The sequence below is a fragment of the Ambystoma mexicanum genome, chromosome 8 (genome assembly GCF_040938575.1).
Source record: "Ambystoma mexicanum isolate Mex_15411 chromosome 8, UKY_AmexF1_1, whole genome shotgun sequence".
NCBI classification, from domain to species: Eukaryota; Metazoa; Chordata; class Amphibia; order Caudata; family Ambystomatidae; genus Ambystoma; species Ambystoma mexicanum.
Window position 1 is genome coordinate 423,002,750 of NC_090929.1, and position 26,084 is coordinate 423,028,833.

Below are 26,084 nucleotides of genomic sequence, written 5' to 3' on the forward strand. Positions count from 1 at the left end.
GCAAAGATCAGCTGGTGTACTATTGTCGCTCGTAGCTCGGGGAGAGCTCTCCTAGTGAGGTCCTCTCTTGGATCAGTTACTTGACAGTCACGCAGCTTTCAGATTAGCGAAGGACAGCAGCAGCAATTCTTCTTCCTCCAGTAGGCTTCAAGGTTAAGCATCATGTATCAACTTCAGCTTCTGAACGATTTCCATCAGTGAGAGGTCCCCAGATATGTTGATCTCCCATTCACTCTGCTGGGTTACACTCTGGCAACCAATCACTCAGAATGGCATTCAGGCAGTCAGGCAGCCAAACAGGCTCACAGTGCATTCAGCCATTCTTCTCCATCCAGACACTCACAACACAGAATGTGGGTTCGGACAAGCATCCGAATGGCACTCCACACTCCATTCATACCAGTTTGAGGCAGGGCTGTCTCAGTCATTGTGTCAACCACCCACTAGACACCCATAACAGGAAATGCATATTCATCACACACTCCATTCAACCAGGTCCCACCCCACGGGCGTACCCACAACATAGTCATTGGGAAGGCTCTAGCCGGTGTGGCCTGGACTTCCCCACAACACCATATATGGAACTTCCACCCAACAGCCATTCAGGGGAAGGGACAGAGTCAGGGTTTCCCGGGACTTAGGGAATACAAGGTAACAGGCAATAGAAAGCAAAAGGCCGCAGGGGCCATCTTGTCTCATATCAGAAATTAACTTATTCCAATGGCAGGGCCTGCGTGTCCCCAAAATGGAGGATACTGAGAGCACCCGTCAAATTCAGCATGGAGCAGCCACCCGCCCATACCCTGCTCTGTGGGCCACACACAGGTGCCCAAAACATACACTAGGAGGGTCGTACTGCCTTACATGGGTGCCACAAGGGTATCACAAGAGTCTGTTCATCAAACCAAAAAGAAGAAGAGCCTCACCGCCAGGAGTCCCACATGAACTCCTGCGCAGAAAACAAGACAGAACATACATGATAAAGCAACAAAGGACAAGGATATGGAGGCCCTGTCCCGCCAAGGCATTTCCAGCATCACACGCGGCTGCTGATGCTATAGGGTTCAGGAGATTCTGATACTGACCCAATGTGAGGAGGAGCGGCGGCGGCAGCGGTACATAGGTGGGGTGTGTGTACCCTGAGGCTGCACGTGTGGGTAAGCACCTTGATGGGGGAGGCTGTTCTGTTGTGGCCGGTGGGTCGGGGTGCTCCTGAACCTTTGGGGCGGTGGGGGTGGTTGGAGTCGGAGCACACTATAAGGGTGGGCCCTTAGCTGCATTCAAGGGACCAGGAGAGGCATCTTCTAAGTCCTCCACCATCTTTCATATGTCCTTTTGTTTTTTTATTTCTTCCCCTTGTACTTTGCTTCGAGAAATTTATGCATATCACCCAAAACATCCTTGTTATTTGTTCTTTCCAATAAAAACACCAAAATACTACCTTTTTGTTCTCACACCCTCTTTATATTGGGTGGAGAGATCCCGGGCCCACTCAATTCACGGGGCCTCTACCTTTATCCCTCTTTCCTTTTTCTCGTACAGCTTTATCTTCTATCCCCAATTGTAAAGCATCCCATTACTCCTTCATCCTCTTTACCTCATATAACAATTACAAAAATACAAAGTCAAAAATATAAACTGCCACATGTTCTTTCAACTTCACATCCACTACGTTTAAAACCACTCTCACTCGTGTTGTTTTCTCCCGCAAAGGGTGCACTTATATTTAAGTGCTCTCCCGAGTTCCTCCGCCACAGGGTCCCATCAACAGCCTGCACAATCCGGGAGCAGCACCCCGCTCCAAAGAGCAGACAGGAATTCGGGCAACACGGCTCCTGTAAACCTCTCCAGTTTGTGCACAAGGAACAGGTCACTGCAGGTGGGCGTGGCCCCTGCAGATGTGTGCCCAGGAATCCTCCGTCCCTGTGGATGGTCTGTTATCATGTTGGGAACAACCAAACAATAAAAAGCACTCCTCTGAGGGAAAAAAGCTCGGGAGCACCTCTTTGCAAGGAAAACTAGGTTTATTTTGTATGCAGAAAGCAAAAAGGTGGCAGAAGGTCCTGTAGAACCAAACTGACATGGAGATCTCTGTTCAAAACAGTCACAATATTTTAAGGAAACAACTTGTCAGTCGTTACGTAAGCAACATACAGTATTTACCCCCACCCTCATTGGCTACCACCTATATATATATATATATACTACTAGTTCCCTATTTTCCCTCAACTGTTTGGCCACACTCTAACGTTCCTCTGCCCCCTAATACATGTTTTTTCTACTTTCTACTCCATCACCTTGGTTCCCCGCTAGTGGATTGCTTGGTTACTTGGCATGTTGCCTTCCTCACAAGCTTAGTCATGCGGGGTGCACCAGGTCACTTACATGACCTCAGTGGATACTTTCAAAGTCAAATTGGCCCTGTAGAATAAAGGAGTGCTTCCCTTGATTCAAGACATGTAGGTGCCCCCCACCATGCCTACCCACCACAGAATTGCCCTTTTTTGGCATCACCTCTTGTGCCTTTTATCACAAATCTCAGGATGTTTCACTCCTTGTTCCCTCCTTATCACCTGCCCCTCATAACCTCTCCCAGGCCTCTCCAGGACCACACTAATCAAATGGATTCTGATGAAGTTAGGTCTTCTATTTTATGGCAGTCTGGCAGTTCGAACGGCATGGCCACTTTCCTGGGGGGCACTGTTGTCCTGAATCTATGCCGGGTATGTTGGCAGTTCAGACCTCTGCCCTGACACCCATGGGTTTGTCCTTCGTGGTTGAGCGTAGTCTGGCCCATGCTTGGTCATTCACATTCCTTTCTGGTTTTGCGGCCCTATTGCTCGATACAATTGAACCACTATCTGTCCAACACACATTATTCTCAGACTGAGACATGGGAAAGAGGAAAATGATTCAAACTCTTCACCGTGTTTTGCTGCCACGCTTCCGACAGGGAATACAAAATGCTAGGCCTCACTTCTAATATGGCAGTGCTTCAGTGCTTCCCACACGCAGACCCTGTGTCTGCATCAGCATTGTTATACTCAATATTTAGCTACTGTTATACAATATCCCTCATGCCCTATACCTGGACCTACCTAGATTCCTATAACTATTGCACACCTGCATCTATGATGCCCACTTGACAAGTTTCACCCCCCTTTCACCCTGCACATTCACTGTTGCCTGCTCTATTATCTGCTGTACCCCCGGTTCCAGATTGGGAAAAAAGGTGCCTTTCCGGGTTCTCCATTTCATGGGGTGCAATCTCGCATTGGGCGAACTGGTGCGCAGGTGTTGGAACGCGGGTGCGCTGGGGAGCGAGCTTGTGATTCAAGCCTCGTTCTCGCAGCGGCTCTGCTTTCGCGCATGCGCCGATCCGGATTGCAGGCCAAGCCTCACTTCCATGCCAAGTCCCGATATAAGCTTCCTGGTCTGATCATTCTCCGCGTCTCAATGCGGTTCGGTCCTGCCTTTCCGCTTCGCTCCTTGCCTTGACTTGTTCCTTGTTCCTCCTTGCTTCTGTGATGGTATTCCTTGGCCCCGGGTCCCTGGTCCTTGGTCGCCTTTTCTCCCCTTGGTTCTTGGTTCCCGGTCCGGTCCTGGTTGGGTTAGTTCTTTCCCTTCTTAGCCCGCCTTGTCTGTTCTCTCCTTCCTTCCTGTGCCCTCTCCTCCTTGGTTTGCCTACCTGCCTTTCCTCTGCTTGGGTACCAGTTCCTTGGAAGGTGAGACCCCGGCTGCTACTTGGAACTCATCTCTCTGCTCAACTATCCAGCAGCATTGCAGCTAATCCACTCATCTCTACCAGTCTCTCCAGCAGTCTTGGAATACTACGCACTCAAGTATTCAGATCAACACCTACAGACCTTCCCAGCCAGTGCTTGCACTGTTCTGGCATCACGTAAAAAACAGGTAAGAGTCCATCCGTGGCGTCAGGAACTGGTCCCCTTTTCATTCCTGTGTTATCAGGACGGAACTGGGGCTGGTTCTTTGCGTCGCCTTTTCATCTTCCAATTTGCAAATCAAACGACCTGGCGACTCTGGTGCGCAAGGCTTCTGGAACCTCAGGTACGCAGCGCCCTTGAGGCGCACAACTTGACAGATTGAGACGCCTTACCTCCAGTTCAGATACAGAGATGGAGGAATCCCAGGACCTCAGAGAAGAGATCAGAGCAATACGGTCCGAGATGTCTGCTTTATGCCAAGAAAATGAAACATTACGTCAGATGGTGGTACAAGGAACTAGCACCACCTCTCAAGCTGATACAGCCATGGAACAGACGACACCTATGAAGCTCGATGGGGATCCTAGAAGAGCGGCTGAGTTTTGTAATCATTGTAGGATCCAGTTTTAGTTTCGGCCATCCCATTTCAGTCAAGAGAAAGCAAAGATCTGATATATTTTGGGGAATCTTACTGGGAATGCTCTTGCATGGGCAGCTCCTTTGGTGTCGGCTAATAGTCCGATCCTCAGTGACTTTGTGGCCTTCGAGAAGGCGTTCTTGGAAGTATTTCAGTCACCCAACTTGGCCACTTCAGCACATAATCAGTTGATTGACCTCAAACAGGGATCAAGCGATATAATCGCATATATCAGTCGGTTCCGTCAATTGGCGACTGATTCCCAATGACCTAAAGTGACTCAAAAGACTCTATTCCGGCGAGGCTTGAGAGAGGAGTACAAGGATGAACTGCTTCATATACACAAACCAGGCACCCTACAGTCCCTTCAGGAACAGGTCCTTCTGCTCGATCATCGTTTGGCTGAACAAAGGGGTGAAAGACGCTGGATGGACAGAGCACATCCTAGGCCCTTTCTAGTACCAGCTGGAGCTTCAAGTACTCTGGAGACGGGTCCAGAACCTATGCAATTGCGAGCGCTCAGAGGTCCTTTGTCGGAGACGGAAAAGAAACGCAGAAGAGATCTCCATTTATGTTTGTATTGTGGTGCAGCTGGAAATTATCTCAGTACTTGTCCTTTGCGACCGCTCAGGAAGTCGGAAAACTAATAGGCCTGTCATGTATGGGGAAGGCAATGACAGGCCCTTCGTCTCTTCCAGCCCTTCCAGATCCTGACATGGCCTTTACGGCCCATGCAACCTGTAGTCCTCTTGGTACTACGGATTGTAGTTAATTGGCAAGACATGTCAGTTGTTGTATTGGGTCTTTTGGATTGTGGCGCATCAGGCAATTACATTGATGCCGAATTCGCCAAGAAGAACAGTATACTTCTGCTCGACAAGAACCATGCTACATTGGTTGAGTTCATCGATGACACTCCCTTGGCCTCTGGTCCAATTTGACAACACACTGGGGCCCTACAGTTGCAGATCGAGGAACACTGAGAGATGATTTCTCTGGATGTCATTAAGTCACCTTCTTATCCTATTGTGTTGGGTCGGCCCTGGTTGTTGTACCACAACCCCAATATTAACTGGGTAACCCGTACACTGACATTTGTTTCGGATTGTTGCATTCAGGAGTGTTGTCCTTCCAGATCAAGCGCTGATGTATCTATAACAGCAATTCAGACAGAGCAAAATGGAAATACCAGTGTATGTTCTAGGTCTACTGTACCGTCTGAATATGCAGACTACTATTCTGTCTTTTCTGAACCAGGGGCCATACCCTTGCCACCCCATAGGGCCTTTGATTGTGCTATTCAACTGCTACCTGACACAGTGATTCCACATGGCAAGGTGTATTCCTTATCTCGACATGAAAAGGAAGCATTACATGTTTACCTAAACAAATGTCTCCAGAAAGAGTATATCACCCCCTCCAAGGCTCCAGCGAGATTCCCATTGTTTTTTGTCAAGAAAAAGGAGGGCACCCTGCGTCCTTGTGTTGACTACCGGCAGTTGAATGATATCACATGGAAGGACAGATATCCGCTGCCCTTGATACGTGACATTATGGAATCTCTGCATTTCGCCTGTGTGTTTTCTAAATTGGATTTACGAGGAGCATATCATCTGGTACGAATAAAATCTGGTGACGAATGGAAAACGGCATTCAAGACGCCATTTGGGCATTTTGAATATCGAGTCATTCCTTTTGGACTATGTAATGCCCCAGCCGTTTTCCAGCGTTTTATGGATGACATCTTTTCAGATTAACTTGGGGTATCAGTATGGGTATATCTTGATGATATACTGGTGTTCTCCAAGGATAAGAGGGAACACATATTCCATGTGAAAGAAGTCCTCAGTAGATTACACCAGAACCATTTGTTTGCTAAAGCCGAGAAATGTCTTTTCCATCAGAACAGTTTTGAATTCCTCGGATATATGATCAGCAGTTCCGGCATACGCATGGATCCTAGCAAGTTGCACACAGTCCAGGAGAGGAGACAACCTAATGATGTGAAGTCCCTTCAGCGATTCATAGGATTCGCCAACTTCTACAGGCGTTTTATACCCTGCTGCTCGCACTTAACTGCTCCTATAACCAATCTGACCAGCAGTAAGACACCTTTTGTGAGGAATGGCGAGGCAAAAACTGCTTTTGAACGACTCAAGGAAGCCTTCAGTACTTCTCCGATTCTACATCACCCCGACGAGAATAGGCCTTTCATTGTAGAGGCTGATGCATCGGATTTTGCTGTTTGATCGGTCCTGTTACAGAAAGATCCTCAGTCAGATACAGAATTCCCTGTAGCATATTACTCCCGGAAACTAACATCTAGTGAGCGGAATTATGCGGTAATCGAAAAGGAGCTCCTGGCTATCAAGGTTGCATTTGAAGAATGGCGTCACCACCTTCTAGGAGGCCGGTTTCCTGTGGAGGTCCGCACTGACCATCGAAATCTACACTACTTACGATACCTTCAATGTCGTACCTCTCGCCAGGCTCCTTGGGCATTTTTCTTTTCTCACTATGACTTCTCGATTACTTGCATACCAAACGCTCAGAATCTGAAGGCGGATGCGTTGTCTTGCTCCTTGGAGGACAACATCAAGCAGGACTGTCAGAACCAACCATTGATTGCTCCGAAACATTTCCTGCTGACGCTCTCTCACTACTTGAATTCTATTCTACAGGATACCTTGATAGACCCCTGCAGGACAGAGTTGTTGAAACATCCCCAGATCAGAGAAGAAAAGGGTTTGCTCTTCTTTCGTAACACACTGTACATACCTACCGGGTCTCTTCGGACTGCAGTTTTGCATGGACTCCATGACTCTAAGATTGGGGGACATCGTGGCATACGTTCAACTCAAGAAATGGTCGCCAGACAATTTTGGTGGCCAGGATGGGCTAAACAGACCAGACAATATGTGGAATGCCGTCCTGTGTGTGCCCAAATCAAGATACCCCGAAGGAAGCCTCTTGGTTTACTACAACCTACTGAAACACCACCTTATCCATGGCTCACCATCGCCACAGATTTTATAGTGGAACTTCCACCCTCTGCGGGTTATACCTGCATCATGGTAGTCATTGATTGTTTCTCCAAGTTGGCTCATTTCATTGCCTTTGCTAAGAATCCCTCCGCTGGTAGTATGGCACAAGCATTTCTACATGACATCTATCGTCTGCATGGACTTCCAGAAAAGATAATCTCTGACCGTGGATCTCAGTTCATCTCTTCCTTTTGGAAACAACTTTGTCGTCACCTGGGTATACATCGGGCTCTCAGTTCTGGTTATCATCCACAATCCAATGGACTGTTAGGGAGAATTCTCTTATAAGGCTAATTTCCCAAACCTAGTGAGTCCCCAGCAGCTTTGCTGGATTTTTGGGGTTTGTATTTTTTTCTCCTGCTAAGAGTGAGACTCTTTTCCTCCCACTCTTAGACATGATTTGAGGTATGTCTTTGACTCTTTGTGTGCTTATAGGCTATGGGGTTTTCTTTCTACTCCATAAGGTATCATCTATTTTTTATGTGTGTGTTACACAGCACCCTCAGTGCAGTAACACAGGGGTGTCATAGTGACCCCCAAACATAGACTTCATACCCTGGGACTGACTACTGTCTCCCAGGGCATGTAAAGTCACTATTGACTTTACTAGTCCTAAATTGTGAACAGAACCAGTACAAACCATCATATTGTGGAAGTACTGGAAGGGGTTAATTATATCACCCCCTGGGTCTGCTTTCAAGGGGGACTTTCCAGTCCCCCCTTGTCGAGTTTCTGGCTGCTGGCAGTGGTTACCACGCGAAATATTCCACTGGAATATTCTCTATGGGATTTTCCCATTGATTTTAAATGCACCACTTTTTGGTGCAATGTTAAAGATACCGCCGGTTTATTTATTTAATATTAAATTAATGGTTGGGTCTTTTTGCCAGAACTCTTTTCTAAAATGGCATTCGTGTCCGTCTCTGTAACTCTGACCAAGTTCGAGCCCTTTGTTCCACTTTTTGGCGGGCTTCTCCACAGAAGCCCTCCAAATGGTGCCACTCTGTCTGGGTTCCACAGGATGGGTGGGGAGGGGAATTGGCACCCTGGACTGTGTTGCCTTAGCAACTCAAGTCGCACTCTGTTCTGATTGGGCCAGTGGTGAGCGGCCCGGCTCACCACTTAGCATGTTTGAGTGACAGCTTGGCTGTTGAATGGGGGTTTTTCTGCATAAAAGCAGGGCCTTTGGGACTGGAACTTCTGAAGTCGCCACAGAACCTAAGAATCTGAAGAGGGAAGAAGCTGAGCCATCTGCAACAAAGACACCACCGGTGAAGCCCTGCTGCAACTACCTCACCACTTTCCCGACGACAAGAGAAGATCTTCTGCTGAACGAGTCTTCTTCCTCTGAGCTGGTGGGATCAACCAGTTCACCCCTTTCCCCTTCCAAAGACGTCTCTTGGTGGAATCGCCCGTGCCAAGCTCCACCACTTTGACTGCAAATAAAAGGAACACACCTTTTACCGATGAAACTCCACGGCTGGTTTCATCCCTGTGCAGTGCAACGACTTCATGTTTCCTCCTCGATGAGATCCTCTCTTCCCCTGGTCGAAACAACGAACTACAACCACTGCCAGGAACAACTGCCACTGCTGGAGCTTCCTCTTTCTTTAATGTACTGTGTCCTGCCTGGCCTCCCTTTCTTCGGTTTGCCCAAGGTGACCCTTAAATACTTGGCTTTCCAACTGGGTTGGCCCCAGACCTTCTAACTTTACCTTCTTGAATCACCCCAACCTCTTTTGAACATTCTGCAAAGACTTTTAGTGCATTTTAACCGTATGATCCTGGGCACATTTCGCTTTGCTCCATTTAAAGTGGGCCTGGCCTATGAACTATGGCTCTACAGTGTATACTGCCTTTATTCCCTTGCTGAGATCTCCTAAAAGTGTTGGGACCTGTTTTATTTCTATGCTCTGCCTTTTTCTCTCCCTTTAGTTGAACTATTGGAGCGCCATCAGGTTACGCGCTCACATCTGTTTAACAAATCGTGGTGTTTTAACTCTGACTTGTCTAGTAGTTATCAAGGGAGGTGTGTATACTTTACCTGACTGTGTTTTAACTTGCTTTTGATTTAGAGTGCTAGTATATTGCCTAAAATGTGTTTTTAAATACATAATTATATACTTTTTATACAAAGCTCTGGTCAGTGTTTGTTTGCTCTATTGTGTTTTTAGCCCTATTGTGTATACTCTATATACTGCCCTACTCTTCTTGAGAGAAGTCTGACTGCTCAGCCACAGCTACCAGGTAAATCTGGGTGGTGCAGGCTGCTACCAATTGGGTTTACTGCTTCCTCCTGTAGTCTTAATCTTTTTGCATTGTTCCCTACGGGAACTTGGCAGGATTCTGCCTAACATGGACAAACAGAGAGAACCAACCAGATGTTGGAGCAGTATCTGTGCTGCTTCACCAACGCATCACAGACCGACTGGGCGCCACATTTGGATTTTGCTGAAGTGGCTTACAATAACTCTGTACATACCGCCACCAGTTTGAGCCCTTTCCTCTGTTCCTCTGGACTGCACCCCAAGCTATTGCCGTTTCATCCTGGAAACGAAACCCAGAACCAGCATTTCGGGTTGGGGAGATGGTTTGGCTTTCCTTCAAAAAATTACCTGTTCACAATGTGCCCACGAAACTTGCTCCTCGTTTCTTTGGGCCTTTTCGGATTGTGAAACGTGGTTCTCCAGTGGCGTTCAAGTTAGGTTTGCCTCTATCCTGGCGGGTTCACCCCGTTTTTCATGTCTCCCTGTTGAAGCCCTATCTGGACGACCCCTATGGGCGCTCTGGCTCCTGACCTACCGCTATTGACGTGGAAGGTGTCCCAGAATTCGAGGTACAGGAGATTTGTGATTCTCGTTACCAACGAGGGAGACTGCAGTTTTTGGTGGACTGGAAAGGATATTCTGCTTGTGACCGCACTTGGGAACCAAGTAGGAATGTGCATGCTCCTCGTTTCGTACGTGAATTCTTTCTCCGCCACCCATGGAAACCGGAGACCCCATGGCATTCTGGGTGGGATCATAGTGTTAGGACACCTACCCGGGTTCTGAGACAGGGGGGTGCTCTGGGGCGGGGATGACCTGGTGGCTGTACCCCCGGTTCCGGATTGGGAGGAAAGTTGCCTTTACGGGTTCTCCATTTCATGGGTGCAATCTCGCATTGGGCGAACTGGTGCGCATGCATTGGAACGTGGGTGCGCCGGGGAACGAGCTTGTGTTTCAAGCCTCGTTCTTGCGGCGGCTCCGCTTTCGCGCATGCGCCGATCCGGATTGCGGGCCACACCTCACTTCCATGCCGAGTCCCGATATAAGCTCCCCTGTCTGATCATTCGCTGTGTCTCAACGCGGTTCGGTCCTGCCTTTCCGCTTTGCTCCTTGCCTTCACTTGTTCCTTGTTCCTCCTTGCTTCTGTGCTGGTATTCCTTGGCCATGAGTCCCTGGTCCTTGGTCCCCTTTTCTCCCCTTGGTTCTTGGTTCCCGGTCCGGTCCTGGTTGGGTTAGTTCTTTCCCTTCTTAGCTCGCCTTGTCTGTTTTCTCCTTCCTTCCTGTGCCCTCTCCTCCTTGGTTTGCCTACCTGCCTTTCCTTCTGCTTAGGTACCAGTGCCTTGGAAGGTGAGACCCCGGCTGCTACTTGGAACTCATCTCTCTGCTCAACTATCCAGCAGCATTGCAGCTAATCCACTCATCTCTACCAGTCTCTCCAGCAGTCTTGGAATACTACGCACTCAATTATTTATATCAACACCTACAGACCTTCCCTCCCAGTGCTTGCACTGTTCTGGCATCACGTAAAAAACAGGGAACAGTCCATCCATGGCGTCAGGAACTGGTCCCCTTTTCATTCCTGTGTTATCAGGACGGAACTGGGGCTGGTTCTTTGCGTCGCCTTTTCGTCTTCCAGTTTGCAACTCAAACGACCTGGTGACTCCGGTGCGCAAGTCTTCTGGAACCTCAGGTACGCAGCGTCCTCCGGACGCACAACTTGACAGGAATCCCTCCAGTAAATCTATTTGCTCCAGTTCCAGCAGGAAGTGTGACTTGCTCTGCACCAGATAATGTCCCTTGAGAGGAGCACTGGGAGACATGTTTGTAGTGGACTGGAAGTTTTTACTTCTATATGCATTCCCAACAATTGCTGTCATCCCCCATGTGATCAGGAGGTTGAGGAGGTTCGGAACGTCCATGATCCTGATTGCTTCGGATTGGGCCAGGAGGACGTGGTACCCAGTCATTCTGGACTTGACCATCTGACATTCACAGGACCTTCCAAAAAGAGTGAACCTACTCTCCAGGAGGGGGGCCTAGTTCTCCACCCAACCGTCACCAGACTCTATCTCCACACCTGGCTTCTCAGAGGATGAGATATAGGTGCTTGAACCTCCCTAAAGACATCATGGAGGTGTTGCTTTCTGCCAGAAGGCCAGCAACGAAGGCTCTCTACCGCTCCGCTACCGCTGGAAGACATTTTGCAGCTGGTCTAGTGCCAAGGGTTGTGACCCTTTGTAATATGATACAGCTGGAGTACTTTCCTTTCTGTTATACCTAGCCCACCAAGAGCTTCAGGTGGCTACAGTCAAGGGATATCTAGCGGTGCTGTCTATCGTACACCCAATCAAGGCTTTTACTTCACTCTGCCCATGGCACTTTATTTTTTAAAAGGACTGGTAAATGCTTTGCCCCCCAACATCTTTTCTGCTGCTTGTGTGGATTTAAAACTGTTCTTAATGGGTGCCCCATTCAAGCCAATGCACTCCTGTCCACTCAGGCTCCTTTCCTGGAAAACCGCTTTGCTTGTCGCTATTTCCTTTGCACACAGAGTGAGCAAACTCAAGGAACCATCATGCGAACCACTGTTTATGATCTTCTCTAGGGACAAAGTGATAATAAGGGTGCGTCCATCCTTCCTCCCTAAGGTGGTGTTCGAATTCCATTTGGCCCAAAAACTCCATTCACCAGCCGTTTATCCCCTTCACCCATCAAAGTAAGAGGAGTGTTTGTATAGTTCTCCAGCATTGGATCTTTCATGGATTCACATGCTGTGAATATTCCCCGTTATCAGGCTGGGAATCCCTGGTTACCTTGCTTTAGTAATGTTCCTATGGAAAAAACTTGACACCTTGAGTGTCCCATCAACGTTGTTGTGGGTGCTTTTGGTCCCCACCAATAGGACCTCGAGTGTAGAGCTCCATCCCAGCAGCTTCCCCTCAGATTTCAACCGTCTTTCGAGCTGGTGGGATTCCTTGCGTTCTTCTCTCCTGAGAAAAAAATTACATTCTTCAAAAAATTCATATTTCTTCACCCACCTCCATTCAGAGCAACCAACATCTACGTACATAGTTTCATTCATGACACTGGAGACCCCTGGATCAAAAAAGTCCTTATTTAGGTCTTGTGACACTTGCGGTCTGAGAAAAGTGTATGAGAGCGATAGACATGCAGAATGGCTTTACTGTCTTTACCCTAACCATTCCGCAGAAGTATGTGACGAAAACCATTGCCTAATCTGTTGGCTCAATGATGGAGCATACCGAGTGTCGGAAGTGAGATCGTCGCAGAGTGGGAGAGCTACCACTCCCTCTGACAAGAGGTCACCATCACGTCCGAGATCCAGGTCTGAAGAGCCGGTAGCGAAAAAACAGAAAACGGGTGAGACAAATTCGTCCACGGATCACGATGAGGCCAAACATTCCTTTCTTGTTAAAAAAACAGCAGGTACACCGGGTAGTGGTTAGGGGTCCCGTACTGGGTGTAAGCACTTGCCCAACGGCCTGTCGATGAAGACACCATTGGAAAAACCGAAGGAGAAAGGTTCACGTCTGTCGACAAAACCCACGTCTGACAACGGACAAACACAGATCCAAATCGGCTACGAGGACCTCCTCTTCATCTTCGATGAAAAAGAAACACTATTTGTCATCGGAGTGTTGCAGATACTCCTCCGGGCATGAATCGTCCACGAGGCACCTTTCGACAACTTTCGACAACCAAATCATCGTCCACTCCGACGACAACGACATGGATGACAACGGGCCATCCCTCGGCGACGGCCAAAAAACATAAATCGTCCGAAGATAAACCTACACAACCGTCGGCCGCCATCTCGATAGAGACTTTGGGATTACCTATACAGGACAGTATATTGTCCCCCAAAGATATTCTGTAAACCCCAACAGGAGACATGGTAGAGCATGGCCAGGTTCCTCTAGGAATGTCTCCTATAGGTTACCCAGACATCATGCCAGAAGAGATTTTGCAGCATGAAATCACGTCAGATTTTGAGCCTCCGCCAAAAGTATGTCCAGGTGTCACTGACTCCGATCCTGAGGAAGGAACTTCCCATCCTCGTATTCAAGGACCATCAAGAGAGGAAGGCATACATCTAGAAATTCAGACACCTGCTCTACCATCAAAATCTGCGGGAATGGGCGGTATGAATCCACAATACCCCCTTATAAATCCACAATCCTTGCTCTCCCTGCAAGTGCTTACAACACTACAATCACCATTGGGACAGCTTGATGCCAGGCTTCCGCTACCGCAGCCATAGACATTTCTGACATACAGAGAAGACCAAGTTACATCGCAGTGTCAAAGGAACCCAGGCCATCCCTTTAGAGACCAAGACAAACTTCCTAGAATTCAAACACCTCCTAGACCTCCACCTCTACAAGGACATAGTCCACGTACACGAGAGCAAGAGGGAGAATTGGTTGACACTGGTCCACGGGATCCGAGCACCACCACCTCTTTGTCTCCTCGCAGAGCCGACACATGGGACACGGGTGATCCTGACCAAGATATGCAGAGTAGTCCTGCTCAGCCCTCGCCTCCAGGTGACATCTTTTCACTCCATGATGTCTAAAGCATGCCAAGAGTTTGGTTTAATTCCTGTAGAGGAAAAGAAGGACTGTTTACTCTTTGACCACATGGGTATACACAGGAAGGCATTGTTTTCCATACCCATCCTGGATCATGTTTGGCAGGAGGGCCTCCGTACTCTGAAACATCCATTTACAGAGCCGGCAATTAAAGGTAGACTGGATAAAATGTTTAAGGCACCAGACACAACACCAAAATGCCTCACCTCACAACCTGCTCCAGAGTCAGTGGTATCAGCGGCAGCAAGTTGCAAGGCTCGTAGGCAGCACAAATGCGCCACTCCCCCAGACAATGAAAACAAAAAGATTTATACCTTCGGAAAAAAGGTACTCCCCATTGGTGCAACAACTGTCAAAGCAGCAAATGCCCTTGCAATAGTTGCTTGATACGATCAAGAGATGTGACATCGGTTGACTCCTATATTGGAACACTTGCCGGAGCAGCAGAGGAAGGAAGCCATGATGCTAGTGCATGAACGGGAGGAAGCCTCGAATCACAGCATTAACATAGCTGTAGACCTCGCTGAAACAGGGTTCAAACAGATTGGCAATGGAGAAGTCCTTCGACGGCAGCCATAGTTACGTTGCACCTATTTTCTACAGGTGGTACAGCACAATATCCTGTGTGAAGTGGAAAATCTGTTTGGGGACAAGATTGATGAGGCCCTTAAAACCATGAAAGCAAACTCGGACACTGCTAGATCTCTTAAAACTCTTTTGCTCCTTTCGAGGAGACTCGGGTAATTCAAGATTCTCGTCCTCAAGGGACAACAAAAACTACAGTAGACACGGATACTACTCTCAGGGCTACAAGAGAAATTACCAACCCTCTCAGGGCAGCAAGGAGTACCATCAAGGGCAGCGAAAGTGTCGTTCAGCCACCTCTCAAAGAGGTAGGCAAAATAAGTCATAACAATGACTGCCTCAGGGTCAGACATGTGGGGGGAAATGTGGTGTTCTTCCTCAGCAAGTGGCAAACAATAACAAATGACAGGTGGGTGCTAGATGACATCCAGTACGGCCATTTGTTGGAGTTCAAACGCGCACAAATCCCAATACCTCCGGTAAAGGTATCACAGCCGCACCTTCAAATTTTACAAAAGTAGGTGCGTCAAATGCTAAAGAAAAGAGCAATCGAAAGAGTTCCTTCTTTGGCAAGAGGAACAGGAGTATACTCCAGGTACTTCGTCATCAAGAAACCAGACGGGAAGTGGCGGCCTATCCCAGACTTGCTCGAGGCACCGAAAGTACCTCAGATTCGTGGTCTGCGAAAGCTATTACCAATTTTGGGGACTCCCATTCGGCCTAAAATCAGCACCCAGGATGTTCACAAAATGCCTGGCACCAGAAACAGCCTTTCTCCGAAAACAGGGCCCCCTCGTCTACCCGTATTTAGACGACTGGTTGGTTTGAGGTTCAACATATGAACAAACCATGTTTTCTCTGAGACAAACAAACTCTTCAACAACAATTGTGATTTGCAATAAATTACACCAAATCTTGCACAGTTCCTTCAAAAAATGTGGTTGTTCCTGGGCGCTCAATTCATCACGGACCAGAGTCTTGTCAGAGGCTCATCAGACAAGTGAAAAATGTGATAATCCTAGCGAACTTTTTCACGCCAAACAAGTTAGTCACGGATCGCACATATATGGCTCTCCTAGGGACCATCTCTTCCTGCATCCCTCTAATTCCCCTCTGCAGGCTACATATGCGGCCAGTGCAAATGTTTCTGGCTACCAGATGGTCCCAAATCCAGGGTTCCTGGTCAGACAAAGTTACCATCACTCAGAGTCTCTCAAACACACTAAAATGGTGGGCATACCCCTGCAACATTGCAAAGGGAATGCCCCTTGTGGAACCCAACTATCATCTCACGATTGTGACGGATGCCTCCCTGGCAGGATGGGGGGCTCATTTGGGCAAGCACCAAGTTAAAAGCCTTTGGACTCCCGAAGAATCCATCCTCCACATAAATGTTCTGGAACTGCGGGCAGTACATTGGGCTCTAAAATCCTTCCTCCCGCAAATCAAGGATTTGGTGGTTCGAGTGCTCACAGACAACACAACCACAATGTTTTATCTGCGGAAACAAGGTGGAACACAGTCAAACACCCTGTCCCAAGAAGCACAGACCATTTGGAATTGGGCCATCCAACACAATATTCTGCTTCAAATCGTCCACCTTACAGGGATACAGAACAAGCAAGCAGACACCCTCAGCAGGGATTTGTCGCACACACGAATTCCAACTGCACAACATCCAGATATCCAAGATTTTCTCGATATGGGGTCATCCTAATCTAGACCTCTTCGCCACTCACAACAACAAGCAGTGGAAGAAATTTGCAAGCATGATCCCACATCCCGACTCTCAAGGGGACACATTCTCGTTCCCATAGAGCGACATGTTTGCATATGTGTTTCCCCCATTCCCTCATCAGGAAAACAATACAGATGATATGCAAAGGTCACTGCAAAATAATTCTGGTGGCACTGTACTGTCCAAGTCAGACTTGGTTCTCGGACCTCCTGCAGCTGGCAGCGCACAATCCAATCCATCTAGGATCTCACGCCAATCTCCTGTCCCGGAACAACGGGATGATTGTTCATCATACTCTGGGCTCTCTCAAATTAACAGCGTGGCTCCTGACAATGCCGAATTTGGCCACTTGAAGATCCCTCAAGACTTGTCAGCATATTCTAGCAGTGGCTATGGCCCCTTCTACTAACGTTTCCTATAACCACAAATGGAAAAGATTATGTACATGGTGTACACAACAGCCCAACCTGCATCCATTTGACATAAAACCTCATTGGGTTCTTTCTTACCTGCTGAAATTGGCAAAAGAAGGTCTAGCGATCTCTTCTATAAAGGTACACTTATCGGCAATTTCTAGATTTACAAGAAAAAGATAACCCCCTCTCTACAGTGACAGTCTAATCACTTCTTAAAAGGGCTTTTTCGTACCTTTCCTCCAAAGAAAAGGATTCCACCGGTATGGAGCCTGAATCTGGTCCTGGCAGGTCTTATGAAACCTCTGTTCGTACCTCTGCCTACAACACACATCAAATTGGTCACATGGAATGTGGCTTTCTTAATAGCCATTACATCCCCTAGAGTTTCTGAACTACAGTCTTTGGTAGTAGATCCTCAGTATCTACAATTCGCAAAGGACAAGGTGATACACTCCACCAATCCTCATTTCATCTCAAAAGTTCCATCAAGAGTTTCACAAAAATGCAACCATAACTCTGCCTACATCCTTTCAAAATGCCACTTCACCAGCGGAGAAAGCCCTACATTCTCTGAAAGTGAAAAGGACATTGAAATAGTATCTAAACCGGACAAAAACTTTCAGATCAACTAAACAGCTTTTTGTCACGTTTGGCCCATCCAAAAAGGGAAAATCCATTTCAAAAGAGGGCATCACAAGGTGGATTTCATCAGCAATCTCCTTCTGACTCTCAAGGCCTTTGCAAACTGTGCCCAAAGCGCACTCTACAAGAGCTACGGCTGCCTCTGCGGCTCTCTGGTCCGGAGTGCCCATCAGAGACATTTGCCAGGCAGCAACATGTGCAGTGCCTCACACATTTATCAGGCACTACTGTTTACATCAAAAGCACGCTGAGGACGTGCAGATGGGACAAGCAGTCCTTCAACAGCTGTTCAAGTAAGGTAAGCTCTGCCGCTTAAGTTTTATTTTCCTTTGTCTACTTACGTATGTATACTTCTCGCATGAATGCAGAACATTTGAAAGTCTCTAATCATTGTTTGCCTGGGTTATCTCCTCCGAACATGTATACTGCTATAAAATCTATTCACAGCATGTGAATCCATGAAAGATCCAGTGCTGGAGACGGGAGTAGTTTCTTACCTGTAAAACCATTTCTCCAGCGTTGGTATCTTTCATGGATTCACATGCGCCCTCCAACCTTCCTCTCTCCAGGCAAACTTGCTCTACAGGCGGTTATCCTCCAGCTGGAGTGGTTAAAATCTGAGGGGAAGCTGCTGGGGCCTAGCTATACACTCGACGTCCTATTGATGGAGACCAAAAGCACCCACAACGTTGTTGATGGAAAACTCAAGGTGTCAAGTTTTTTCCATAGGTAAATTACTAAAAGAAGGTAACCGGGGGTTCCCAGCCTGACGACTGGGAATATTCACAGCATGTGAATCCATGAAAGATACCTACGCTGGAGAAAAGGAGTGACAGGTAAGAAACTACTCCCATTGGAGCATAAAAACGTGTTAAGTTTATATTGCGAGAACAAGCTACTTCAGGACAGAGGACCAATTATTTGTGGGCTACAAGAAAGGGAAAATCTGTCACGAAACACACTCTTCAAAAAGGTAGCAGGGGCTCCGCTCCAGAAAGAACATGGTATGATAACCTGTTCTGTGGTTTTTTCCCACTTTGAGAGTTCGCAGCCATCGCTTTTTGCCCACTGTACCCTTCACAGATGGGAAATATCCATTTGCATATCAGTCTTTGTCCCGCCCACAAGGGCAGTCCAGCACCAAAATGTTATGGCAATTCCCTTCTGACCAAGAGTACCAACAACAACCCCATACACATGTTTCAGCCTTGTTGGGCCTCATCAGTGAGGTGGAGCTGTGCCTCTTTGAGCACAGTGGGCAGGGAGTCCACGTCTGGGTTCCCCCAGGTTACTCAGGGTGACCAACCCCAAGTTCCTTGCAAACATTTTTCAGGTTGGACACCCTGCGTTACCTTCCATCCTAAGCCTTTTGCTGGCTCCACTTGTGTTTTTGGCCAGGACTTTTGCCATAGTGGTACCATCTCCTGGCTGTTCTGGCTCAGTCTTCCCATTTTACCACCTTGGTATAGGAAGCTGCCGCTGCCTGGAAGGGTGTTAAGATCCCACAACCCACCTCATCTTCTCTTCATTGCCCTTTACAATTTCCTTCAGCATGATAGTCTTTATGAGACCTTCCCCTGCTGTTAGGCACCATCACTTTGTACTTTGAGCCACCAGATCTTGCTCTGCCAGAGTCCCGTGCTGACCATGAGTCTTCCTTGCGTTGCTTCTGCTCCTTGTTTGAGGGTCTCCCTCGTGTGAATTCTGTCTGTTTTTCTTTTCCTTCATTTGGGTCTTTGTTAGACCAGGGTTCAAGTCCCTGCTAACCGGATCCTGTAAACCGGACCTGGAAAAGAAGACTCATACTAACTGGGTTTTTTAGCCTTCCTGCAACTGACCTTTGGGTGGAAAACAGCATCAGTACCTCTTGGTCTTGGCATGGTGAGTTATTTGAAATACTCACCTTAAGAGGTCCCTGTTGCCTGGGTTTGAGATTATTCGCAGGTGAGTCTCAACCACATTTTCCCATTGGTTTCCATTGAGGCTTCTCCTGCTGTGCTGCATCTTATTCTTAGGCTCCTGGTTCTCAAACTAGCCTCTCGATCCCTACATTCGTTTTTTTTTGTACAAGTTCATTTGTGGTAGCATGTATATATTTTTCCTCTACCACTGTGATTCATCTCAAACTGTTTGAATAATTGTGCGTTCTGCTAGTGTAATTGGTTGCTTTCTGTAGATACGGTCTTGCTGTCTAGATGCAGTCGCTGGTTGCATTCTGTTCACATATGGTTCTGTGCAAATAAAGTTATTACATCCTATCCTAGTATATAAGTGACTTTTTGTTGTTACATGCTTCCAATGATGGCTGTTACTTGGTAAATTCATTGTTTCCCATGTTGTGTTTTTTTTTCTATTTTAAAGGCAGAGATTTCTCTCATGATGAAACATTGGATGTTCCTACACAAGTGGAGCTTCTCATTAAACAAGCCACCTCACACGAGAACCTATGTCAGTGCTATATTGGCTGGTAAGTCAAACCTGTGGAATCTTCTTCCGATTATGTTTGCACATGTACCCATGTTCTGTCTGCCAGATGTGGATTGACTCCTGAGTATGGTCTGTCCCCGTCCCTGCTTTTGGAGATGGCGATCTGCCTCTCATTGAGCAGACGTGTCCCCATCCCAGTGGTCGAAGTGGCCGGGAGCGGTGCTTTTCTAAATTAGGTTTTACTGTAAGAAACCGTTGTAAAGTTGTAAAGTAAAAGTGTAGGAAGAAGTTGAATCTTACACTTCAGTGCACTGCCCTGAATATTCCCTTAAACAGCAAGTGCACTTGTTTAGGGGTTTGTATTGTCCATCGAAGGGGGTGTGGTAATGGGGTTTGTGAGGAGCGGTGACAGGCCAGCAGGGAACATAGTTCCACTACTACCTTTCGTACACTTCGACCACTGCCCCGCCCAAAATTATAACAACACATTGATGTAACAATGTGAGATTTGTAGTGCGTCTTCTCCTTGCACCGTTGTGGAAGGCGCTCAATGGAAAGAACTAGGAAGTGCACCACTTTTCCACTCTGCGGGGAGGTTCAAAGACACAGCTTGTTTAAGGTGACCTGTCATCTCCGCAGACATGCAGAGCTTGCAGTGTCCCCATGGAGACTGCACTGAGGTTGGATTTGATGTACTGAATCCGCCACGTGTGCTGCTTCAGAATACAACCACCTCAGCAATGATCAGGAAACCTTCACCAGCCGCGCACACGTGTGCCTGGCTGCATTCGGAATCCCCTCATCCAGTAACTGCCTAGGCTAATGGAGGTAAGCTGTCAGACTCCCTACACAGTCAAGGCTCATGACCCAGGCAAGCACCCCAGTCTACCAAACATTGTAGTACATCATTGAAGTTCACCAATTCTATTTCGCTCCAACGTGATCTGCTCCTGGATGTCTTCAGCCGGTGTTTTGCTCCATGTGATTTTGCTCTAGGTGCCGCATGGTGCCTTTTACCAAGTGTATTTGCATCCGCAGCAGTGTACTCTGGGACACTCCCCACAGTGACTCCGCTCCAAGAAGCGCCACTTCTAGGTTGTCCTCATCATGGCTACAGAAGTGAACTGGTAGTGTCCAGTTAGAGACAATAATTCTGCTTTGTGAATCTATTTTTTTTTTTAAAGCGAGGCTGTAATTGCTAATTTGCCAATAGTGTGCTTTGTTTGCTGCAGGGCATAAATCACTTCCGTGAACAAACAAGGAATCGCTGCAGGGTAGCCCTCCTAAAGTGCAACTGCTGTTACCTTATTTATGGCAATTGCTTTGCTATCACCAACCACGGCCCCCCTTGGAGTCAGTGCTGGTGGCGCCACTGGCTAGAGGCTTCCTTACCTATGAGGGCAGTGAGGGGGAAGGGTGGTGGCGCAGGCAGAGGCCGGCTTTGGGGCGCCTAGCTCTCAAGGCATGTTTCAACTGCTTTCCACTGTGAGGCCGGGGAGAAACAGGCCAATAAGCCCACCTTGACGGCCAACAGACCACAAAACTAAACTTTTCTAAGTACTTGAATAATACCTTTGTTTTCCAACTTACCCAGTGCTCTCAAGTTTACTAGTTTCATGCGTGAGGAAGGCATCAATTATTTTTCTTGCCATTCTGGTATTTGTATTAATAAAGATAAAAAGGCAAAGACAAAACTATAAGTCCCAGAATTCCAAGAAGAACATTGGACTGGAAATCACTGAATAGCGTTCTCACGCATGGAACTGGGAAACTTGAGAGCTCCGCTCACTTTACTTGGTTTTTGTTTTCCTAGTGCAAATGGCCTATTTGCCACAAAGGCTTCATTTTCCCTTGCATATGTCATGCCTGTCACTGTACCACTAAACAGCCGGAGTAAAAGAAAAACTCACTCTAAACAGCTGGAGATAAGTCTGCGATACCCAGCCAAGATCTGTTGGAGTTTGTAAAGGTTGATAAGAACGAAGGAACTCATTTATATAAGCATGTGGTGCTAGCCTAGCTGCTTTGCTGGACAGCAGCAGCAGCCAGGGTCCAGGCATCATGCAGTGAGTCAGAAAGGGCTCTCGCTCTCAGTCTTGTCTGATTTCAAATTTGAGTAGATCTTTTTCTTTTTTACATAGGCAACGTTACCGCCGTACACTGTGTACATACTACTTTATTAAATGAAACCTTGTGAAGCAGTGTGTGTGTTGATCCTCTTGGTACCCCCTAGATGCTGGCACGTCAGGCAGCCGCCTGCACTGCCTTATGCAAAGACCGGCCCTGGACCTAGGAATGACATCCTCAGGTCGCAAAAGCCAGCTGTAATAATTAAAACTGTATCCCCAGACCAAGTCACTCAGCTCATTTAAAAAAGGTGAACATTCAAGAGCCACTTGTCCCAGAATTCCCCTCTTTATCAGGGGGAAAACATAGAACAGAGCTGAGAGTCAACTTCGTATTCAGGAGAACTGAGCCTATAGGTAAACTTGAACAGGTTGTTGAAGCCCGAAAATACCTTGATAAACTCCTCATAAGACCCAGCAATCAAGGCCATTCTATCACATAGGGAAAACCCGAAGTGCATCTGGAAAATGCAAATATGGATTCCATGGAAGACTGTTATTTCCCCAGAGAAGCACCTCCTGCATCCTTGAAAAGGACAGTTCTTCAGCATTAGATCTTTCATAGATTTACATGCTGTTTGAATATTCCCCGGCATCAGGCTGGAAATCCCCTGAAACATAAAGGCAGTTTTCACTTAAATTTGAAAGTGTAATCACTTTAGTGTTCGCTTATAGTCGTTGTGGGTCATATTGCCCCACCACCAATAGGCAGAGAGTTCTTAACTCCTCCCCTGGAGGTCATCTTCAGATTTTTTACTGTATGTTCAAGTATTGAGAATCCTCTCTAAGTTCTCTTCATCCGACGATTTACACACGTTTTCTTTGTTTCATCTTTCTGCTGGTATATTTTTAATGTCTCTATCGAGTGCTTTCATATTTTGGTGGTTGGGAGTGTTTTCATTCCATGATACTTTCCTGCTGGCCATACTTGTGCAACCTCATGATTGACCCCTGTGACAGGTTCCTCTTGACCCCAGCATGGCTGATCCAAAGGTAATGAAAAGTCTCTTCAAGGCACCTTCCACCTGCCACTTGCGAAATATGTGTAAGATTAGCACGTGGAGTGTATCAACTGCCTGTACCCGGCCCTTGGTGTCAATGTGTGTGCTTTCTGTCACTTCTTCTCCAACAAGACTCTCGGGGACCGGCACAGAAGGTTAGTGACTGGGCTTGATGAGTGTACTCTGCCCTTAGACACCACTTCTGTTCTAAGCCATGTTTTGCTCTGCTGCGGCAGGCAGCAGGAGCGTACACCTTCTTCCAAGAGATCAAGGTCCCGCAAGGAGCCTTCTCGTGGTAAGAGGGTGAGTAAGAAACATACCAACCTATTAGGGGAGTTTTCCTAAAGTCCACTTGAGGTAAGACTTCATAAAACTATCCCAATGGTGTTGCAGGTCCCCAACTCTTAGTATCAGTCTGTACTACCCATGGAACCTTGGTAGGGTGGCAGAGCAGTCAAGCTTATCATAAGAAGAAGATGTGAGCTGTAGATAAGTACACTGAACCCAGTTAGTAAAGCAGATCAAAAAAACAGTACACCAATACATTTATATAAAATATATATGCATTATATTTACACAAGAATTGTCTTAAAATACTTAGATAATTAAACCAATACACATAGGATTACTTATAGCTACTTTTCAAAGGCCACTGCTTAGTTTGTAGTTGCTTGTGATTACAATTATTACAGCGTTTGACATTAATGACAGTTCTACCATATTATTGGTACTACCGCGCACTTGCCTAAAACAGAAGAAATACAATCATTTGTATTTAGTTAGCAAAACCACATAAAATAGTCTTTTGGGAAGGAAAACAGTTGGTTAGTCAAACAGTAGCAGAGCTTTACGTTATAGAGACGGTTTCAGCACAATTGAATGCTTTTACAGTCCAATTCCTAACTAACAGCAAAAGTCAGTTCGGAGAGAGCTTAAAGTCTTGCGAAGTTGGGAAACAGCAGAGGTTCCTTACGGTACTTCTAGTCTCTAGGAAAGGATACTTGAAGACTGAACACAATGGTGGAGACCCTGATAAAGAACTCGCAAAAGAGACACAAGCAAGCAGCTTGGGTCAGAGGTAAGAGTGGACACCTCTTTGTGCACTCCAATGCTCTGGAGCGACTTCTCGGTTTAAAGTAAGCAATACCTTTTCACCCCACAGTACCTTAGTTTAGAAGAAATGTTTGTGGATGGATGCTACTCTGTGCAGCAGCGATCAACCCAGTCTCTGGATTCCTTGGTCTGGTGACGAAAGGCAGGACAATGAACGGGATGTCTTTGTTGCGGTCGTGAGAGAGAACATCTGGCACGGATTTCCTCAGCTTCTATGGCCAGTCTGCGGTTTTGGCGCCTTTTCTGCAGCACCAACAAAGGACACGAGTCGCCCAGTCAGTCTTCTTCAATTCCTGGAGTCCTGCACTCTGGTGAAGGGGACTTGGATGAGTCGGATTGGAGGTTCACCTGGAGCGCAGCGAAGACTTGGACGGTTTCAGCCTTTCAAGGACGATGCACTTCAATTGGGTCGGAGGTCTCCTGGTATTTGCGCACTGCAGCTCTGGAGAGGCACAGCAACTCTGGAGATGGCCTCGATTTTAGTACGTCTCCTGGTTGGTTCCACCAGCCAAAGGCAAGGCGTCGTCCTCTTCAGTGCTCCTCTGTCACATAGAAAACGGGGTCTGGACAGCAGTGGTCGCTTCACGCTGTTGCACCAGGTCTGCAGGCATCTCCGTCCGTCGTCTTCTTACAGTTTCCAGTGGTCGACTTGCCTTTCACCTCAGAAACCTCACCATTTATTCAGTTTCAGCACACACTCCTCTGCAATCTCTCTCAGCAGTCTACAGAAAGGGCTGATCAAGACAGTGAGATCCCTAGTGGGAGCTGGTTCCATTCAGGCACTCAGGCGGGCAAAGGGCAGGGGAGTGTAAAACTCCTCCCCACTGCCTACCTGCCCAGACACACTGGCGCCTATGCAGGGACACCCAAGGGTTCCTGCCAAAGACAAAACACACACACCGACCTCCCCCTCCCAGAATGGTAGAAGAAGGGCTAACGAAGGACAACCACGCTAGAAATAGCAAAATAAGAAAGGCACTACCATGTTAGATCATAGGTGACTCTATTGTGCACAACTGAGACTGTGAATACAGTCTGCAGTAATAGAAATAGTTGGTAGAACATGTCCACTGCCATCAGCCATAACTAGAAGGTTTTCTATGAAAAAAAGATGCAAGTTTTACAAAATAACACCTTTAGATCAGCCTTGAACATCCCCAGATCACAACACATCTCCGAATCTAGGCGTAACCTGATCTGGTTATCGTTCAATCAAAGAATTGCTTTCAAATCCCCGTCACCCATAAGTGCCTAGCAAATCTAGCACCGAGATACCTGTCTAATAACTTCACACGCAACACTTCAGATCGCCCTACCAGATCTACACAGGTACACTGCCTCAAAATCCCTAGGGTCAAACTACAGAAGGCAGGAGGTAGTAGCTTCCCCGTTCTAGCAGCCAAATTGTGGAACACTCTACAGAACCTTCCTACCATTCATTCAGGAGTAATGTAAAAAGGTGGCTCGTCGCCCAAGAGAGTTAGATCAAACCTACTGTATATCACTGAAACTGTATGTAACTGTGCAACTTCTGTATATACAAGATCTGTATGCACAAAATATGTAACATTTGTAAACATCTAAATGTATAGCATGTAACTGTGTATATGAAAGAAATGTATATGAAAGAAATGCACCCAGATGCCTCCGGGCTTGGAGCGCTATACAAATAAACAAAATACAAATGCAAATGTGACTAAAAAGTCATAGGAGCAGAGAGGAGGAGGACACTAGGTATACCCTATAGCAC

General features: G+C 47.1%; 1 protein-coding gene across 4 annotated transcripts in view; it reads left to right on the forward strand.

The window, feature by feature from the left end:
- MTOR (mechanistic target of rapamycin kinase) overlaps positions 1-26,084 on the forward strand; it is a 2,476,747-nt gene that overhangs the window by 2,345,201 nt on the left and 105,462 nt on the right. For 3 of the 4 annotated variants that reach the window (XM_069609933.1, XM_069609934.1, XM_069609936.1), the window contains one exon: positions 20,029-20,134. In XM_069609933.1, coding sequence (XP_069466034.1) covers positions 20,029-20,134 — 106 coding nt within the window. Of the gene's footprint in view, positions 1-20,028; positions 20,139-26,084 lie in introns of those variants that run through there. The other variant, XM_069609935.1, reaches the window with a different exon arrangement.